This window comes from Caretta caretta, chromosome 7 (assembly GCF_965140235.1).
Source record: "Caretta caretta isolate rCarCar2 chromosome 7, rCarCar1.hap1, whole genome shotgun sequence".
In the NCBI taxonomy this organism is placed as follows: Eukaryota; Metazoa; Chordata; order Testudines; family Cheloniidae; genus Caretta; species Caretta caretta.
In genome coordinates, this window is record NC_134212.1 from 95326119 (window position 1) to 95346049 (window position 19931).

Below are 19931 nucleotides of genomic sequence, written 5' to 3' on the forward strand. Positions count from 1 at the left end.
AAGTAAGCAATCAGGCAGCAGTGGAGACCAAACAAACACACAAACAAACCAGGAAATACTGTACTGTGCCTATATTGCATCTTAAAGGTAGGCACATCTGGGCTGCCTGTCCCCCATCCCCACCTTGCCACATGGGGCACAGCTGGCAAGAGCAACCCTGGAGTCTTGCTGCTTTCTTGTAAGTCATGGACGAAGTCCTCTCCCCTGCCAAGAGGGACAAGCTTGCATGCTCAGTCTGAGCCTGGGAAAGAAACTTCCTGAGCTCCTGCTGGAACCTACCTGGGAGTGTTTGTTGTTGGAGCCCAAACTCAAGCTCATGCCTGCCCAGTGTGCTCTGGAGGAGCAGCTCAGTTTTAAAAAGCGATAGCCTGCACCCCGTGCCCACGCCTGCACCCCGCGCCTCAGTTCTACAGTGTGCCTTGCTCATCACCCTTGCAGCCAGGGGGCCAGAACCAGCTGCCTGTCTCCACCCCATGCACTGGGTAGCCCCTTATAGGTATGAAATAAAGCATCTGAAGTTTGCAGGCTCAGATGTGAGACCCCCTCCAAGCAGTCTGCCTTGAGGAGCATCCCATAATGTCTTATTCAGAGTTACAATCAACCTCCATTCCCAAGGTGTCTGTGACTCTGAGGTTCTACTGTATGAAATTAATAGGCAGCAGGTTTAAAACAAACGTAAAAAAATCTTTACACAACGCATGGTCAACCTGTGGAATTTGTTGCCATGGGATATCATGGATGCCACAGGCTAAGAAAAGAACTAGCTAGGTTCACAGAGGATCAGTCCATCAATGGCTATTAGCCAAAATGGTCAGAGATGTAACCAGACATCGCTAAAATCTCTGACTGCCAGAAGCTGGGACTCAATGGCAGAGGATGGATAACTAGATAATTGCCCTTTTCTGTTCATTCCCTCTGAAGCATCTGGCATTGGCGACTGTTTGAAGACAGGACACTGGGCTAGATGGACAATGGCAAATTTTCTACACCCCCTTCTCTCAATTAAGCATGTGAAAAACTCTCCATTCCAGTTCTGAGTCCTCCCAAGGAAACTCACCAAAACCAATGTCTCAATATTCTGAAATTTCTAACAGGTATAAAATAAGCAGAAGGAAGACAACAAACTTTCAGATACTCTTTATCTATCAGAAGAAACAAAGGGTACAATTCTCCCTTTACAGGTTACCTTTAAGAGTAGTGTATGGGGCACACCAGAGAAGGAAAAGATAAAAGATCTGTAGAGAACAACAGAGGGTTAAGATGAAATAAAGCATAGGACGGTGCAGAGCTATGAAGGGAAGAAATCTGAACTTGTTCTGGAATACAAGAAGAATCCAGTGAAGGAACAGGGGATGGAGAAGGAGGAAAAGAAGATGTGGTTAGAGCTATCAAAGAGGAAGTTTCTAGTAGTAGAGTTTTGGAGAAATGGGGAGAGTTAAGAAGTTGTGGGAGGCCAGAGAAATGATAGTTACAATAGTGGAGACATGAATAAATATTTTAGGGTGGAGGGGAAATTGCCTCAGCGGAAGTCTGTGAGCCTAGATATAGGGCAGAAGGTATTAGAAGTCAAAGATGATATCAAGACTAGAGACAGGGTGACAGGAAAATGGTAGTTTTGTCAACAACAATGGAAACAAAGGCTTGAGTGAAAAAGCAAATTCTTGGAGAAACTGAGCTGGAAGCAGCTGACAATCCAAGAGGAGTTATTAGAAAAATTAAGCAATGCTTGACTAGAGAAATAATGAAAGGTTAGGGACAGAAGTATATCTAGAAATTATCAGGATAGAAGTGACAGCTGAATCTATGTGATTGATTGAGACATGCAGAAAGAAGCTATGGAGGCAGATGATAAAGGAATCAAGGATGGAACCATAGGGACTCAAAGGAATACTGGAGAAGTCCTGAAGTAGTACTCGGGAGGTAAGAGGAAGAACCAAAAGTGTTAAGAAAATGCAGGAACAAGTGTGAAAGGAACAGCTAACTGTCAAATAGGAGATAGTCCACGCACAATTAATTAAAATACAGTCTCATTGCACATGTAATTTTCCAACCTCTGGAAGGAAGAGCATATATGCTGATCTGCTGTCAGCATCTTAAAAAGGTGTGTGTGAGGAATACAAGTCAAATCTCACCTTTAAATCTGCATCAGAATGGCTACACATCTTTGAAAGCCTCTCATGGCCCCACTGTCTAAATTCAAATTTCCTGGGTTTTATAGTGCCCACAGGTTTATTGTTCTAACAGAAAAGCCTTTAAGATTATACATTTGTGCACACCTAAATCAATAAGTGACATATTGCGCATACACAGTACTTTTTTAGTCATTATCTTTATTTCTCTAATTTTTCAGACTTGCAAACATTCCATATGACTATATACATAAAGATTTGATATCTTTAAAAAAGCCATTTGAGTTATGCAAATATTTAAATAAGTCTTAAACTTTTTTCTACGCATGGAAACATTTTGTGCCCATCCCCTCCCCCAAATGCACTACCACCTCAAAGCACATAGAATTTTACCTGTTTTTCTAAACAAAAGGCAAGTGTCTCACTTTTGAAATGAGAACAAGCATTAAAACTTCAAGCTCAGACTAATTTTTTCCAGAAAGTTATTTGGGTCTGAAAACAGGGGCTTCAAATAAAAATAACATCTTAACTATATTATTGTTATAAAAGTATTCTAGCTACCTACTTTAGAAAAGGTATATGAATAGTATTCTTAAGTCTGGTTTACTTGAAAACTTACCCCTCTTTCATCCTTTTAAAATTAACATTTATATATTTAAAGAGTTTCAGAGATCTGCCACAACAGATGGAAACCCTCTTAAAAACAAAGTAAGAAAGCTCCCATCACATTTAGTTACATATATCCTGGTAACAAGTATAAGGGAACAAGGCTGACCCGGGGTCAAATGGCTATGTATTTAATAGTGAACCAATGGCAATGGTCCCTTGTTGTACCAGGATGGAGAAAAGGAAGAAAATGGAAACTTAGGAAAGAGCTCGTTTGAAGCGTGATTGAAGATCGGTGACAGGCTCTAAATGTAAGAGTCTAATCTGATGTGGGTACAAGAGGGAGCAATTCTAGAAAGAGATGGACACAGAAAAATGAGCTTACCCTAAGTTAATAAGATGACCATAAATAAATTAGGTTACTGACCCTGAACATTTTCAGTTAGGCTCCGAGACAGATGTCTGACAGCAAGGAAATTACTTCAACAAACCATGTTACAAATGTTGTTTTGGACAGAAGACTTGCAGATCACTCTTATAAATACAAGTTATATTTGATAAGAATGGCTTACTGCTTTGATTTTTAACAGACTGGATATCTTTATATTAAGAGACTAGATATCATTGAAGTAGAACCACTAACTATCATCCACCTGAACAGTCATAAAATAGAGGTCAAACAGAGGTGCAAATATTAGCAATATTTGCAGTTATGTCTGTTCAATGCAACATTGGTAACACCAAAACAGTAAATCATATTTTAATAATAAAGTTAGCAGTTGTTTTCACCTATGTGAACAGTCAATCTAAATGATAACATAAAAAAATGCACTTTGGGAATCACTGTTATCTAGTGAATGAATTCAGTTTTTTGACTGCTGCAGTAGATCCCACTGTGTATCAGTTCTTGGAAAAAGCTTACTGGTATCTTCTCAACAGGAAAGTAAAATTATATTAGAACAAGTTGCAGATAAAATATGCAATGAGTTACCTTCATTGTACTTATTTTGTACATTTCACACTCAATTTAGACATACTTTGGTTTTTATTTTCAAGCACAAGATTTACTTGCCTACCTTTTCCATAGGTAACTGGGCAAGTAGAATGTTAGGTGACTAATTTACAGGAGTAAAATAACAGAACTGTTGAATTGTACAATTGGATTTCTCAGTATCAGAAGCAATTTGAAAGCATAAAGCCTTTGGTTTTTGGCTTGGCAGTCCTCACTGGCATTATTAAGCAATAATGCATAGGATAATTGATAGCTCAGTGGGCTATGTCCAAGATTGTTTGTGATACAGCAGGTACAATAGATTTAGAGGAACAGCAGGCGTGTCCTATGGGATGCCTGCACTGCCTCTGCTCTATCTGTTCTATACATAAATAGAACATTCCTGTTTCCAATACTTCATTCTAGTGTCTTTAATGGACACTAAACTTATTTCTTAAAGTAAAAAAGCAACACATTTCTCTACCATGGTACTTTCCAGAATATAATAGCTCAGAAAACTCCAGTGTTGAAGTACACCAGGAATCCAGATTCAGCAAAGAAATTAAAATATTAGCATTTGTCTGTTGGGAAAGGTTTTTGACTAACAGTGGAAAATTGGTAAAGACAGATATACATCTTTAAAAAGTTACACTGGGGAGAAAAGTAACTTGAAAGATGACTATCTGAAGCTAATCTTAACTATTCAGAGGTTTCCAGAACTTGCAGTCCTTTACAAATATGCATGTTTAGAGAGTGATTTTCAGAGTTTAGTACGCTCCCCCACAAAAAAAAAAAAACAAAAAAAACAAAAACAAACCGAATTCCAAACCGGATACTATACATATGCCAAATAACTAAACTGTATAGAAAGAGAGACTGAAATACTGCAAATTGCATAAGTTCATCTCCAGAATAGTATACTTGAGCTGTGTGCTGCAACTCAGTATCTGGGTCTAAGTGCTTTACAGAAATGTACAATTCTCATAAAGATACCACAGATTTCTAACAAAGATCTCATGCAACTTGGTTTGCCCTATTTTCTCCTGTGTTTTTAAAGTGTGATTCTGCTCTGAGGTCAGATTTCAAAAGGCTTTCTGGGGTCACACATTGTCTCACTGACTTCCAGAGCAAATTTGCTCAGTTTCTCTCTAAAACAATGTTTTATTTTACACTGCTAGCCCTGTGAACAACTTTGAATGCAAACTTTGAACTTTTCTTCTCATGCGGACTCACAAATAGGTGTTCAGTAGGACAAATTAGGCCCTCAGTTACACCTGTCCAAAACTGATGGTCTTAAAATCAAAGGCTGACATGTGTAGTTCCATTGCCTTTAATTAAGGTTGGAACTAAGCAAACAATTCTTCTTATGGTGCACAAGAATAAGCAGAATTCAACTTACTCTCACTTAACTGTATTAGTTCCAAAGTGTTAACTGAAGCAAAAAGCAGTAAAAATACCTTTTTATCATTTAAGACAACATATGTAAGTCTGAACAGGAGGAGTAGATAGAGCTCATGACTATGGTGCCATTTTTACAGTTACTCTTCAGAGCAGAACAGAAATGTGATGGAAATTGTATTCACTGTCTTTAATTTGAATTCTGGTGCATAAATAAGTATAATTTTCGTTGTTAGTGTCCTGGCAGCTCTGGAAATAGTTTAAGTAACTTGAACTCCCTCTACTGGTTGGTTCAGCAAAACAACCACATACACACCTTACATAAGGGGATTTTTAAAAAAATGTATATGCAATAGTCTTTAAAAAAAGAGTTCAAAACTCATTCATCACCAAGTTTTAAAGGTTGATCAAACATGGATATACTTGGCAGTATTCTTTTAAACAGCCACCAATAAGAGAAGAATTTTATTCCCTAATAAAATGACTAAAGACACGGTCCTCTAATTTTGTGACTGCATTTCTAATATATCAATGAATTACAAAGCTTTATAAACAACTTTTTACTTTTTAAAATGTCTAATTAAACAATACTGTTTTATTTGTTGAAATCAGGTACCAATGGATTAATAATTATATAAAGACCTGTTAAAGTAATTAGCCATTCAGGTTAAATGTAATTTCAGAAAAATAAAAAAATAAGGGCTTGATTACACTTACACTGGTGCAGCTGTGCCACCAAAGCACTTAATGAAGACACTACCTATGCCAAGTACTACACCTCCCTGAAAGGCTGCAGCTGTGTTGACGGGATAAGCCCTCCTGTCAACATACAGCTATATACAGTGGTGGTTAGGTCGGTATAACTACATCGCTCATTGGTGTTGAACACTCTGGGGTGCGGAATTTCCACAGCCCTGAGCGACATAGTTATACCAACATAAATTAGTAATGTAGACCAAGCCTAAGACACTGCTGCCCTTCAAAACAGTACTTTCTTCAGGTGACTTTGTATAAGGAATAAAATACAATTAGTGAAGTTAGTTAAAGATGTGTTGACAGAACACTCTAGAATCCGATCTTAGAGGGACAATGTAAAATTAAAAATATGTACCAAACTTCCATCTAACATTTTTTAAAGCTATTATTGTTACAATTAAAACTGAATATTAAAAATGAAAAATTAGAGGGGAAAAGTGGGAGAAAAAGTGGTGTTTTTGATAGCACTCTATGTACTGCAAGGCGTGGCCTACCCAGTTTTTGTGCTGGTATAATTATTTCAGCCTAAGGGTATAATTTTTTTAACCAAAATAGTTATACAAGTACAACCCCATATTGTGAATGTAGTTTTACCAGTATAAAGGTGTCTCATATCATATAGTTTATTCCCCTTCCTGTACAAGAATAAGTTGTACCAGTATAAGCCCCTTTATATGGGTATAACTTGATCCACACTATGGGGTTTGTATTGTTTTAATTATATCAGTATAAAGTGGTACAACTTATATGGTGTAGACAAGCCTTAAGTTTCACTGTTTCCTCTGCATGTAGTCTCTCCTGTTTGCACAGGACTCTCTCAGAGCAACAAGGGATGAGAACAAATAAAATCTGGGAGGTGATTCAGGGCTAACTGTAGTTTTTACAGTAGATTTTAAATTGATGGTATTGCTTTGAGTTGCATAGTTCCTAACCTGCTTGAACTTGTCCTGTTTAAAATTTTCTGGTCATAAACCGAGTAAAGAAACTGAATGCTGAATGAAAAGGAGTACTTGTGGCACCTTAGAGACTAACCAATTTATTTGAGCATAAGCTTTCGTGAGCTACAGCTCACGCTGTAGCTCACGAAAGCTTATGCTCAAATAAATTGGTTAGTCTCTAAGGTGCCACAAGCACTCCTTTTCTTTTTGCAAATACAGACTAACACGGCTGTTACTCTGAAACCTATCATGAATGCTGAATGGTTCAGAGCAATTTGCCCAGAAAGTTTTCGACAATTTAGTTAACATATTCACACAAGCAATTTCTTACCAGAAAATTCATATTAAGAATGTTAATAGTGCACCAAAAAGAAATAGAAATAATTAACATATTATGTAGACTTAATAAGACCGGAGACATTTTAAACAATTAGATAAAAATAATTTCCTTTTTCACTCATCTGCAGGAGAAACTGTTAGGAATGCCACTAAAACTTAAATGTGCCAGGGAACTGCATTCCTTACACTACTTTATATTACTAATTCTATCAACCATACCAAGAAAATAAGTACCTCAATTTTGATCTTGGCAGATCAAAAGCCTTTTGGGTCACCTTTCAAAAATACTTCTAATTTTAAGTGAACACATATATACTGTTAAAGGCTGTTTCACTAGAAACATATTTAAATGTTTACATAAGAAATTAAGATTAAAAATAAGGTTGTTAAAGAACTTGTAATGTCTTCATCTGACAAAAACCATGCAATTGAGAGACTAACAATCTTTAAAAACACAGCTGCATAATTTGGGAAAGTACAAAATAAACTGAGGAATTAGATTAAATTTTTAAACTTAATCTCCTAAATTTTATTAGCTGATGACTCTCCTACAGGATAGAGCTTATTTCTCAATTTCGAAATGTACACAGGTGTTAGTATCTAATTATACAGTGTGTAAGTAGAAACTAGGGTAACTTCCATAATTAGAGCAACCAGATGTCCTGATTTTATTGGGACAGTCCTGATTTTTGGGTCTTTTTCTTATATAGGCTCTTATTACCCCCGAGCCCCGTACCGATTTTTCACACTTGCTGTCTGGTCACTCTATCCATAATTAAAAAAGGAATGCCTGTAGCCTGTGTGTCTAGGTCAGAGCTGCTTCACTTCCTTCAAATTCAGGGCATGAAGGAAGGGACAATTCGTTACTGAACACATTCTCAATTCTGTAATATTAAGCCTAAGCCATGAAGAAAATGAACAAGATGCGAATTCTTTCCAGTTTCCTTCCTTTCTGTTTGATAAGCCTAAGACCTTTTAAATAAAAATTAGTAAAACTTTTAATCTAACTTCATTTAAAACTTTGAATACAGTATGAAGGGAAGTGGAAGAACAAATTAAGTTAAAACTATTACTTTATAAATAATAAAAAGCTACTGATATTTTTAGTAAGTTTTAATTCCTGACCCCAGCCTGCTATGACCAAACTCATCTAAAATTCTTTGAAGTTACTTGCCCTGGATTGGTTTTATAATATCAACATAGATCTTTTTAGCAGGGAATAGAAATCAGGACTCCTATGTACTATTTTTGACTTTGTAATTCATTCAAAGGCTTTGATAAACCTACTTTACCCTCAATGTAAAATGGGGATAATACCCACCTTTCTAAAACACTCAGATCTTCTGATGAAAGGCATAAGCCTCACGGACTACTCCATATTACTAGCCCTTAAGTTTATGTGCACCCAACTGAATCTGTTGGTGAACTCCCAGTAGCACAAAGGCTACATCTGTTATATATATATAAAAAAAAAGATCGCAGCCACTTTCATTTTTAATATGAAGCAAAGCCAGTGGTCCTAGCATGCCGTACTGCCAGATCACTAGGATGTGGATAGAATGCTGCGACTTATTGTCTGAGACATCACGAGTAAACATTCTAATAGTTCACTTGAAGAGTACAAGTAGAGGAAAAAAAGGGCTTTTGCACTTGCACCTATGAGAATGTCTCTTGTGCACATGCATGCAAGCATCTGCCCCTCTCCCCCATCTCCTCCCCAGCTCTTGGTGGTACTGTAAACATCTGAGAAGTTGAAAGGATGGACTACTGTCCCGCCCCCTCCCCCAGTTGTGAGGACGCAATTGGGGGGGGGGGGGGCTAGGAAGAGAAGCTATGTGTGGTTGATGAAGGAGAAGCGTTCACAGACAGGCTGGGATATTATACTCACCTGGGGGATGGTGGGCTGTGTCTTCCCTGTCTTGGAGCAGATACCTACCTTAACTGGCTGTAGGTGGCAGAGAGGAGACGCTGTAGCGAGAGAGTGCATGGGGCAGTCAGAGCCCCCTCCCTGCAGGCGGGGCTGGGCCCGCTCCTGCCTCTCTCAGTGTGAGGGATACTTACCCATCGGGGATAGTATTCTTCTTTACCATGCTGAAAGCGGGAGCAGGCAGAGCAGGAGGCAACGGTGAAAGTGGGCACTGCAGCAAAGGAGAGAGAACCGCGCAGTTAACACGGTGCCAATCTCTTTCTCCATTAAGATGGTCCGTCTCAGAGGGCTGACCCTAAATGCAAGCACAGCAAGCAGCCACTTCGGCTCCACATTTGATGCCATCAAGTTCTGCAGCTTGCAGGCTGGCCCATTTTCCTCTGCTGCAGTAGGACAGGAGGGAAAGACAGCAGGTCACCCCCCCACCCCCCATTTTCCCCGACACTTGAACCAGAGAAGAGGCAACAGATTTCTCCCTCAATTCGACTCTAGCAGCAGGGCTGAAGGGGTCAGAAAGATCTTAGTAGATCTTTCCTCCTCCTGTAGCAGATCTGCCCTCCCCTTGCACTCTCTGGGCCTCACTTCTGCTCCCAATGACGGAAGGGAAGATCAGCCCCGCAGCAAAGGAAGAAGATTCACCTGCCCAGCGCTAACCTAGCTGGGCCCGATCCTGCCAGGAGCTCAGCACGCCTCGGCTCCCGCGGACCTAGAGACCCCAGAACGGCCCCAAAGATAGCCCGGGGCCGCCGCTCCAAAGAAGATGCTTTTAGCTGGCGCGAGGCCCCAACCGCAAAGACGGCGCCCACCATCCTCTCTGGCCCCGGGAGCCCCGGCAGCCCCAGCCCCGCGGCCGGCTCCCAGAGAAGGGAGAAGACGAGGCGAGCTGCGCCCAGACTCCGGGGGCTGCCGGGTGCCGGCGAGGCAGCAGGATCAGGGATGGGGATGGGGCTGGGGCTCGGAGGGAGGCGCGGGGACAGGCCGGGCCTGCGGTCAGGTCTCCTGAGTGAGAGCGGCAGGGCTTGGACCGTGAAGGGGGTGCGGTCGGGTCCCGGCGAAGCAGGGTGGGGGGCTGGGGCTGCAGGTCGCCCGTACCCTGAATGGATTTTCCTTGAAGAGAAAAGCTGTAGTAGCGACACAGACGACACAGAACCTTCCCGAAAGGGTCCGCACTGCGCAGGCTCAGCGACCGGCCAGCTAGTGTTTCACACTGCGCATGCTCATCAGTGGCCGATCGGGTCCGGGATATCTTAGTGCGCAGGCTCAACAACAAGCGGCCAGGTTTGTAGGTAGGCTCAATAACTGAAGGACTAGTGAGGCACGGGGTTATCAGTGCGCATGCCCAGCAAATAACTGGGGAAGTGGTGCGGTGTCAGTGCGCACGCTTAGAATCAGGATTGGGGTGGGGGGAAATGTATCAATGCGCATGCTCAGTATCCGCTGGCCTAACTAACTTCAATAGGTGAGAGCTGGGATCTTCTGGCTTGGGGACGCAGTTTATGGCCCATCCCTTATTTTTCCCTCAGGAGGACCACAGCTCCCGGCATACAGTGCGGCAACTGCGTCTGATCGGCTGGGCCCTCTCCGTCTTTGGTTGCGGGCGAGGAAGGGCGCGGTCGCTCCTACTTGTGCAACCCGGGGCTGAGGCGCGGCTGCAGGCCTGCGACTCTTGTGCGCTGAGGTGGGGGGACGGTGCACGTCCACAGTGTGCGCTGTCCGTGCTAGGATGCCCTTAGTCTCACACGCCGCCCGGAAGTCTTCTACACCCGGGTTTCTCAAACTTCATTGCACAGCGATCCCCGTCTGACAACAAAAATTACTACATGACCCCAGGACGGGGGCTGAGCTCTGCTGCTGCCCGGAGGAAAGTCTGAGCCTGAGCCTGCTGCTACAGGTGGTGGGGAGGGGGCAAAGCTAAAAACCAAGGGCTTCAGCCCCAGACAGGGGGCCTGTAACATGAGCTGTGCTGCCCTGGGCTGAAGCCCTTTGGTTTCGGCTTGGGCCGTGGGCAGTTGGGCTTGGGCTTCAGCTTCCACTCTTGGCAGTGGCAAATCTAAGCCAGCCTAGTGACCCCATTAAAACTGGGTTGTGACCCACTTTGGGATCCTGACCCACAGTTTGAGAACTGAGGTTGTACTCTGAAGTGCGAAGGTGCCTGCAATTTGCCCACAGCCTGGTGCTGAGTTGCTGACAAGGGTCCCTCGTTGCTGGTGCTGTTTGTTTAAAAACATTGCAGTTACCATTATGTGAGCAAAGTTACCAATATGAGAGGAAAGTGGTCAGGGATAGTTTTCCGAAGAAATTGGCACCTGATGGTGATGAGGCAGCTGTGTAAATTCTAGGGGACTTTCTTACTGTGCTGAGAGAGAAAAGGGAGAAAAAATTATCTAGAGTCTACATAAACCACAGAACTCCTTTAACAGCCTCTATGTTCTCTGCATATCTGAAAAGGTGTGGCTCCTTCTGTTCCCCACTCCCACTTTTGTACAATTTCTGCCCTTCAGGGCTTCCCTCTTTTCTCCTGCTTTCTTCCCCGTTTATCTCAACTCCTATCACATGCAGGCTCCTCTTCAGCTGCCTGCCAGCTGTATCTTGTCTTTCAGGAGCACTTGGTTCCAGCTCCTGCCCTTGTTGTAGATAGCTGAAAGTGGGTGAGGATTGGGTCTTCCTGCTGATGAGAGAGGAGAAGCAGGCAGGAGGCTGCGGGAACAGGACAGCTTAGCTATAGGAGAAAAGTAGCTCAAAGAAAAAAGGCTGCCTAATTCTGTCACATATTCCTGGCTGTGATTAGTGGCTGGGACGCCTGTATCCCTGAATGACGGTTGAAAACCCTGGACTGTTGACAGCTGTGGCCTGAATAATCAAGGGTGTTGGCCACAAATGCTGAAGTCTGTGTAAAGTGCCACTTTTGTTCAGTTTTGACATATTATAATTTTGCATCAATCAGCTTGTTTTAATTTTACATGTTTTTTGTTTGAGAATTCACCTCTTTTAACTCTTTAAGAATTGGTTTTTCATTGCATAAATATAGATGTATCATACTTAGTCCTATTCCTCTTTTTGTACACAAGGCCACATTACACTTTTAATTATGTTCCTTTTGCCAGGGCTACGAATTAAGAGCCATATACTACAGGGGATCTTCCAATGGTAACAAAAGAAGGTTTGCACAAAGATTGTGAGTAGTATATGGCCACTAAACTTTGTCAGTAAAATTATTATTACAGTAGGTATCATTTGGCTGAGAAAAATGTTGCAGGATGCTTTTAGGATCATGGCTATTTCTGTCCTTTGATTATTTGTTTGTGCAATTAGCCAGGTTGTGTGTACAGTTGCAGTACTTGTACATTTCAGATTAGGCAGACAATTGTACAACTGTTTTTGAAATTATTAGCCTTCATTAGGATAAAAAATAAGCATTTCATGGGAGTAGTTCACACCTCTTTTGCACCTGCTCTTTCAGCATTCTATTGCTTCAGATTTTATTTATCAATTGAACCATAAAGACTAGAAGTATCAGTGCTGTCTTCTTTCTTTGTTCCAATTCTGCAGGATCTGGATGTGTATTGAAGTAAGGGGTGTGCGTAGCTGCACTCAGCTAATGATATTTGACTCTTCTTGAAGTAATACTTGTGGGCTATACCTCTCCAGCTGGGAGAGGATTGAATCAACAATATAGTAATAGTACTAGAACGTGGAACTCTTGATTCCTGTTCATGTTGTCTGGTGAACTAAAAATACATAGATTTCTGCTTCTCCTGGTCTCAGAATTCCGTTTTGTTGGCTTTTGCACACCAAGCCAATTTCCAGATTATGGTTATATGTCTCAAATGGCATATGTGCAAGTGTTTGGTGTGAAAGATGAATATTAAAAGCACCATGTTTAGTACAGAAGAAAGAACATAAGAATGGCCATATTGGGTCAGACCAATGGTCCGTCAGGCCCAGTGTCCTGTCTTCCAGCAGTGTCCAATGCTAGGGGCTTCAGAGGGAATGAACAGAACAGGCAATCATCAAGTGATCGTTTCCTGTCGTCCACTCTCAACTTCTGGCAGAAAAAACAAAACCAAAAAGTTGTGATAGGATAAAATAAATAGTTTCCCATTCTTTGACTAGTGTAATAATTTTCCTTCTGAAAAATTTATTTGTTCATAGTATACACTTTGATTGCAAATTCTACATAATAGAAATTGCTGTTCTCCCCTAGTGTGTCTCGCTGTACTCTAAGTGAAATTAATTATAAATTAAAAGATGAAGTTCTAAGCTTATTTTGGTTGATTGTGTCTTTAGAGAGGAGAGAGGGTTTATTTATGTAGGATAGATGCAGTTAAAACAACAAAGAAGTGGAGTATTACCTATAAGAAGAATGGGAAAAATAAAAAGTTTATCAAAAGCCAACAATAGACTCTGGATGGGACATGTAAGATTATATTTATATTATATTCATTCAGAAGTGAACTAAATAACTTTATTTAAATGATAAAATACAATTTTATTCTGTTGAAAGAGAGGAATTGTTCGATACTGTATAAAATAATAAAACCAAATATGGGCCTCATGTCTAAAACACTACATTACAATTACAGCCATATTAGGCGATCCAGTTATTACGCAGCTTCATTTTATGGTATAAATAGGACTTAACAAGCCATATTCTCAGATCTTGGTTTCTTTTGATCTGTCAATGAAGATGAGAGCACAAGTACTGATACATGTATGTTTTTTACTTATGTAAATGCTATGCAATTTAGATACAGCTCTCAGGCTCTTGGCAAGTTGCCAAACACGACTGTTGGGCAGTGTGGAAGGGGAGAGGGGGGTCCTAAAGTTTTGTATCTATTTGGTTTAGCACGTATTCTGGCATGTTAATTTGTTGTAATTTTCAGGTTAGTAACCTGATTATTTAGAAACCCATGTCATAGAGTTTAACACTAGAAGAGACTACCAGATCATCTAGTCTGACCTCCTGTATAGTGACCTGTATATCACAGGCCATGTAAACCAGTTGTCTGGAAATGTGGCCATCTGCACAACAATCATATTGTTGTTCCATATTGTTTACTGTTAACTATTTTAAATCAGGTTATAAACATAGATTTTAGTTGTTCATAGAATATCAGGGTTGGGAGGGTCCTCAGGAGGTCATCTAGTCTAACCCTCTGCTCAAAGCAGGACCAATCTCCAATTTTTGCCCCAGATCCCTAAATGACCCTCTTAAGGATTGAACTCATAACCCTAGGTTTAGCAGGCCAAGGCTCAAACCACTGAGCTATCCCTCCTCCCTGTTTACATATTGTAGTATGATATAATACAAATGTTAAATATCAAAATAGAAGTGTTTTATATAGTATTTCAATAAAATGCTTGCTACAAAATTATGTAACCAGAATTTAATCTGAATTTATTGTGGTGTCTAGCACTAGAAAAACATGAAATACAATGCACTATGATTGTGAAGTAGAGGATAGCTAACTTTAAAATATGTAAGAATTTGGAGCATCATGTCTGTCGATGAACATACTTTAAAAAAATTTTAATCATTGGAAGTATAGACATGTTTTTTTTTCTCTCTGTATTTCTGTCTCTGCATTTTTAAGAATTTAAAATGTTTTCTGTTGGTTTCATCTTATTCCTTCATGTTATATCATTAAACATATTTTAAAAAGCTGTATAAATATTGCTTTCGTGGACCCACTGGATTGAAGAGAAGTTAAATATTTTTATTTTGGGCAAAGTAACTTGTAATGGTCTGATAGTTGATAGGATTAATATCAAACAATGATATGACAGTTTGTGTTTTTCAGTTTACTTACTATCTTGGTTGTTCAAACACTTCAGAATAAATGGATCCTGATCAAAAAGAAGAAGAAATGTCATCAGATAAAACAACTAAGGGAAGTTGTGTTAGTTGAAAAGTAAATGTTTTATATTCCTTTCCAGACAAAATACATATGACTGGATTCAGCATTCTTAATTCATGCTGGTTTAAGCTAACTACTGATGTTAATCATAATAATCGATAATAGAAATCTGTGAGTAGAAGACCCAGAGGATCTGTGGATTTTCTGTTTTGCACAGAGTCGTATTATTTTTTGTGGGGGAAGAGAGGAATATGTATAAGACAATATGTTGAGAACCAATAATAACAGGAGTGAAAAGTCATTAAATAGTAAAGCTCTGTAGTTTAGAGTTGAGATTTTTAGCTGCTAATGAAGTCTTCAATGTAAAGAACCAATAATGTCCTGAGGCTATGAAAAATAATTTAGTTAGAGGCTTGATCAGTTTAACCAATAACAAGCAATTCAGTCTGTGTTTACACTGCAGATATTCTCCTTTCACAGCCATGTTTGCGAATCTGCTCCTGTGTGGTACCTAACCATGTTTGTACAGAACATTCTGAGAAAATCTGGGCAATTTATTCCATAGTGTTTCATCAGGGGATATGGTGTCCACAGGATGTGCATAAAAGGAAACATCAGCATCATATGGTCCAATGTGCTATGGGATGCCCTTTGCAATAAGGAGATGGGGGGAAAGGAGGACTGACCAAACAAATGCAGTTAGGGAGTCATATCCATACTGTATGCAAACATGCAGTGCTGAACTGGGTGTTGGATGAGTCTCTGGCAAAGGTGAAATGCTGCTATTGTTATTAATAGACTTTTAACCATGTGATGTGTGAACACAAATCATGTTTGAGCTAGCCATACCAGTAACTGACTACTAATCTAGTTAATTTTTTTTTTGTCCTTTTTCTCCCATTCTGTTTGATATTTATTGCACACTGTTTGTTGCTTCTGTCTTCTCCCAAACAGTTGCCTCTCACTTCTTGCCTCCTTGATGGTTGCCTTTCCCTGGTTATCTTACTTTCCTTACATTGATGGCTTTTCTTCCTTGCCCTGCTTTCTCTTCACTCTCGTAGTTGCTTCTGTTACGTGTTCACAGAATCATAGAATGTCAGAGTTGGAAGGGACCTCAGGAGGTCATCTAGTCCAACCCCTGCTCAAAGCAGGACCAATCCATAATTTTTGACCCAGATCCCTAAATGGCCTCCTCAAGAATTGAACTCTCAGCCCTCAGTTTAGCAGGCCAATGCTCAAACCATTGAGCTATCCCTCCCATTGGCTTCCTTTCCTCGGCAATTTAATACCCGCTTTCTTCCTCATATTCTTCCTCTTTCTTCTCCTTCTTATTATCAGGGTCATACCCCATTATGTAGGTGCAGCACAAACAGAGAGACATAGCCCATCACAAAGAATTTACAATAGAACTTAAAACAAAATGCAACAAGTGGATGTAACAAATGGAGGATAATACCTCATAATGTGTGGTTTCATAGGTGGGCTATGTGCACTACAGATGGTTTCAAGTGTCTGTCTTAAAAAATTGTAGGATATAAACAAAAATGATAAATGTCAGCAGTTCCTATCTGATACTTAGCTATTTTCTGCTCTGCTGTGATTTGCTCAGTTTCCTTCTCTTCTTATTTTCACTGCTGTGCTGTCTTTGCCAGAAGTATATGGTACAAGAAGTGGTGGCAGCAGAAGACCACTGACTGTTACCACTTGAGTATCCAACCCTTAAGGTAACATAAAAAGGCTGTCTTTGTGGTATCCTTGTGCTGTGTATAACTATATTAAGGCTGCAGAATGGTAGCACCCAGATTAGAACTTGGATTCTTTCCAGGTTTGTAAAACTGATCGTTAGGAACGGTAATGCTGAGTCTGCAGGGTATATTATTGCCCTTGTCACTTCACAGCAATACATGCAATAAAGAACTTGGCTGCAGTAATTTTTTTTTTTAAGTGATATGCTATCTCCTTCAGTTACAGAGGATATAGAGAAAAAATATCCAAGGGGATTTCAGGAAAAAAAAAAATGTAATCCTAAATACTTCTTCTAGATGGAACTTTAGGGACCATGGGCATTGTACCGTTCAACTGGTTAGAGAGATTGCTGTAGAGTCATGTAAGATATTTTTATTTCCCAAGGATGATCAGTTTTTTGCAGATCTCCTAGCACCTTGACTGTGAGGAAGAGGAGAATTTGGATTTCCTACATTTCAGTATAAAGCACTGATACTAGGCCTCTCTTTGGACCAGACCTTGAGAGGATCTTAAATTATGGAAATTCTGACTTTCCTTTGTCCTTATATGGCAGACCCAGACAGCTGAGACATAGATTAGGTACCAAGGGAAAAAATGTGAGATTGACAGACCAGGTGGAGGAGCTGCATACCAAATGCAGCATCCAGATTCTGCCACGTCAAATTAGAGAAACCAATATTGGCAGTCAAAACAAAAACCTATCACTACTACAGAAAAGCCCCCCTACTGTCAAGGTTTTAGTCCACGCAAGCTTATGCTCAAATAAATTTGTTAGTCTCTAAGGTGCCACAAGTACTCCTCGTTCTTTTTACTTAAGACATGTATCCTATAGATAATAATAATGTAAGCTTTAGGATTCTGTTTTCTAATTCTCCAGAAAAAGGATGCTCAGAAAGCAATTCTGAAGAGGATCTCTCAAAGAAGAGAAAGTGCTAGAAAAAAGGTGAATTTGTTAACGCTACGTTTTAAAGATCTATACTGTACTAGCTCTTTATTAGAACAGATATTAGAAAATACTTTATCTTGTGGAATCCAAGTATTTTGATGCCTTGGGCTCTGTATGGAATGGTACATATATACTTAGTGGTGACCACTAGCTGTTAAAAAGTAGTACAGATATTTTTCAGTAATACATTACCCTTTCGATAAAGAGTATCTTATGTTAACAATATCTTGTTTTATTTAGCCCAGATACGTTCTTTAGAACTAAAATGCCCACTTTAAAATTGTTTGTGAATGTAATTTTCTCACAAGCATTTGACTTAATTTATCTACATGACAATGTTTTTACTTCCCAACAAAGCTTTTTTGTACAGATATTCCAAAGTCCAGACTTCATACTGATAGCAGAGTTGTCCTTTCAAGAGATAGTTAGGTTATGTCATATTTTAAAAGAAATCCACGCATGTGTTATACAACCTTAGATTGTTAAAAGTGAAAATGGTGAAAATCTAAATTTCTTTTCACCAGTTATGCTGCTTCTAGACTGGTCAGCTTAATTTTCCAGTTCTCATGGATTTGTGTGATGCTGTTGTGCCTGGTTTGCAAAGTTTGTAGGGGGAATGATTAAATCAAAACAAAACACAAGTTGTTTGAAATTATTTAGAAATACAACTTTATAAACAAAATGTTAATTTTGGCCTACATTTTTGGACAGTGCCTCTTTAACTCTGCTATCCCTTTGGCTAGGAGGAATAGATACTAAACAGTTAAATTGTTTGTGATTAACTGCTTTTCTGTTTCATAGATTCTTAGTGTTTAAGGCCAGAAGGGACCATAAGATCTTTTAGTCTGACCTCCAGTATATCTCAGACTATTAAATTTCACCCAGTTACCCCTGGATTGGGCACAATAAGTTGTTTTGCTAAAGCATATCTTCCAGAAAAGCATCCAGCCTCGACTTGAAGACATTGAGATGGACATTTTACCACATCCTGAGGCAGTTTGTTCCAGTGGTTGATCATCCTTGTTGTTAAAAATTTGTGTCCCAATTTCTCAGTTGATTTTGTCTGGCTTCAGCTTCCAGCCATTAGTTCTTGTTACGCCTTTCTCTGCTAGATTAAGGAGCCCTTTAGTACCCATTATTTTCTCACCATTATCAAGTCCCCTTTGAATCTTTTGATAAACTAAATAGATTGAGCTCTTTAAGTCTCGCTGCATGGCATTCTCTCCAGACCTTGAATCATTTGTGGCTCTTTTCCTGAACCCTCTCCAATTTTTCTACATTCTTTTAAAAATGTGTCCTCCAGAATAGGATATGGTATTCTAACAGCAGTCTCGCCAATGCTGTATGCAGAGATAAAGTCACTTCCCTTCTCTCTACTCTCCTGTTTAGCTCTTTTTAGCACAGCATCGCACTGGGAGCTCTGGTGTTGCTTGTCTACTCTGAGTCTAAATTCTTTAGAGTCACTGCTTACCAGGATACAGTCCCCCATTCTGTAGACATTGCCTTCATTCCTTGTTCCTAGATGCCTAACTTCACATTTGGTGATATTAAAATGAGTTTTGTTTGAATGGGCCCACATTACCAAGCAATCCAGATTGCTCTGTATGGCTACCCTATCCTCATTATTTACCACTCCATTTAGATTAATCAATCTTCTGAGGCTTTTCTCCCTAATTAGCTATATTGTCTTTCAAAAGGACATGGTGATTCAGATCAACCCACATTTTTTTCTAAATATAGATTTAAGACTCTACTGTAACCAGTCAATTTCATTTTCCATTTTTTAATCTAGAATATTTTCTTAGACATCATTAGTGTCTTAAATTACTCTCTTAATTAAAACTAATGTTTTCCTGAAATCTTTTGTACTATTTGTTCTTTACAGACCCAGGTCTATAGGTGCAGAGGAGAGCCTCGGATATAAATGGTAGTTTAAAAGTGTGAAATGCGCTTCCTAAAACAGATTTTGCTCAGTTATGATGGTGTAAATCTGTAATAATTCAACTTTCTTCAGATGAGCTATTGTGGATTTACACCAGTGTAACTGAAAACAGAACCAAGTCATTTTCTGTAAAAAGAAGTACAATTTGCATCCAATGGTCTGAAGGAAGGTAGCACAGTTTTCAGCCTGTACTTGGATTTTCCACAAAGGAGGTATTTCTTCTTGTGGATGGTTTTAAAGAATTCTTTGTATATAGCTAACTAATGGGTTGCTAGATATATTGTTAGATTAAAGCAGGTTAAAATATTAATTGTTGGGACATCTATTAAACCAATGAAGTTTAATAGGTAACTGG

The 19931-nt window shown here is 39.7% G+C and overlaps 2 protein-coding genes across 3 annotated transcripts in view; one reads left to right on the forward strand and one right to left on the reverse strand.

Annotated features, from left to right (window-relative positions):
* The window catches only part of LOC125640242 (uncharacterized), a 32516-nt gene extending 22199 nt beyond the window's left edge, over positions 1–10317 (reverse strand). For both annotated transcript variants that reach the window (XM_048858570.2, XM_048858568.2), the window contains exons 1-2: positions 10177–10317; positions 9219–9295 (exon numbers count right to left, since the gene is read on the reverse strand). In XM_048858570.2, coding sequence (XP_048714527.1) covers positions 9219–9247 — 29 coding nt within the window. In that variant the 5' untranslated portion in view covers positions 9248–9295; positions 10177–10317. The remainder of the gene's footprint in view (positions 1–9218; positions 9296–10176) is intronic.
* A 269-nt stretch (positions 10318–10586) lies between these two features.
* CC2D2B (coiled-coil and C2 domain containing 2B) overlaps positions 10587–19931 on the forward strand; it is a 122014-nt gene continuing 112669 nt past the window's right edge. Inside the window, exons 1-4 of the mRNA XM_075130971.1 lie at positions 10587–10975; positions 12189–12259; positions 14886–14984; positions 17566–17631. Coding sequence (XP_074987072.1) covers positions 14925–14984; positions 17566–17631 — 126 coding nt within the window. The 5' untranslated portion in view covers positions 10587–10975; positions 12189–12259; positions 14886–14924. The remainder of the gene's footprint in view (positions 10976–12188; positions 12260–14885; positions 14985–17565; positions 17632–19931) is intronic.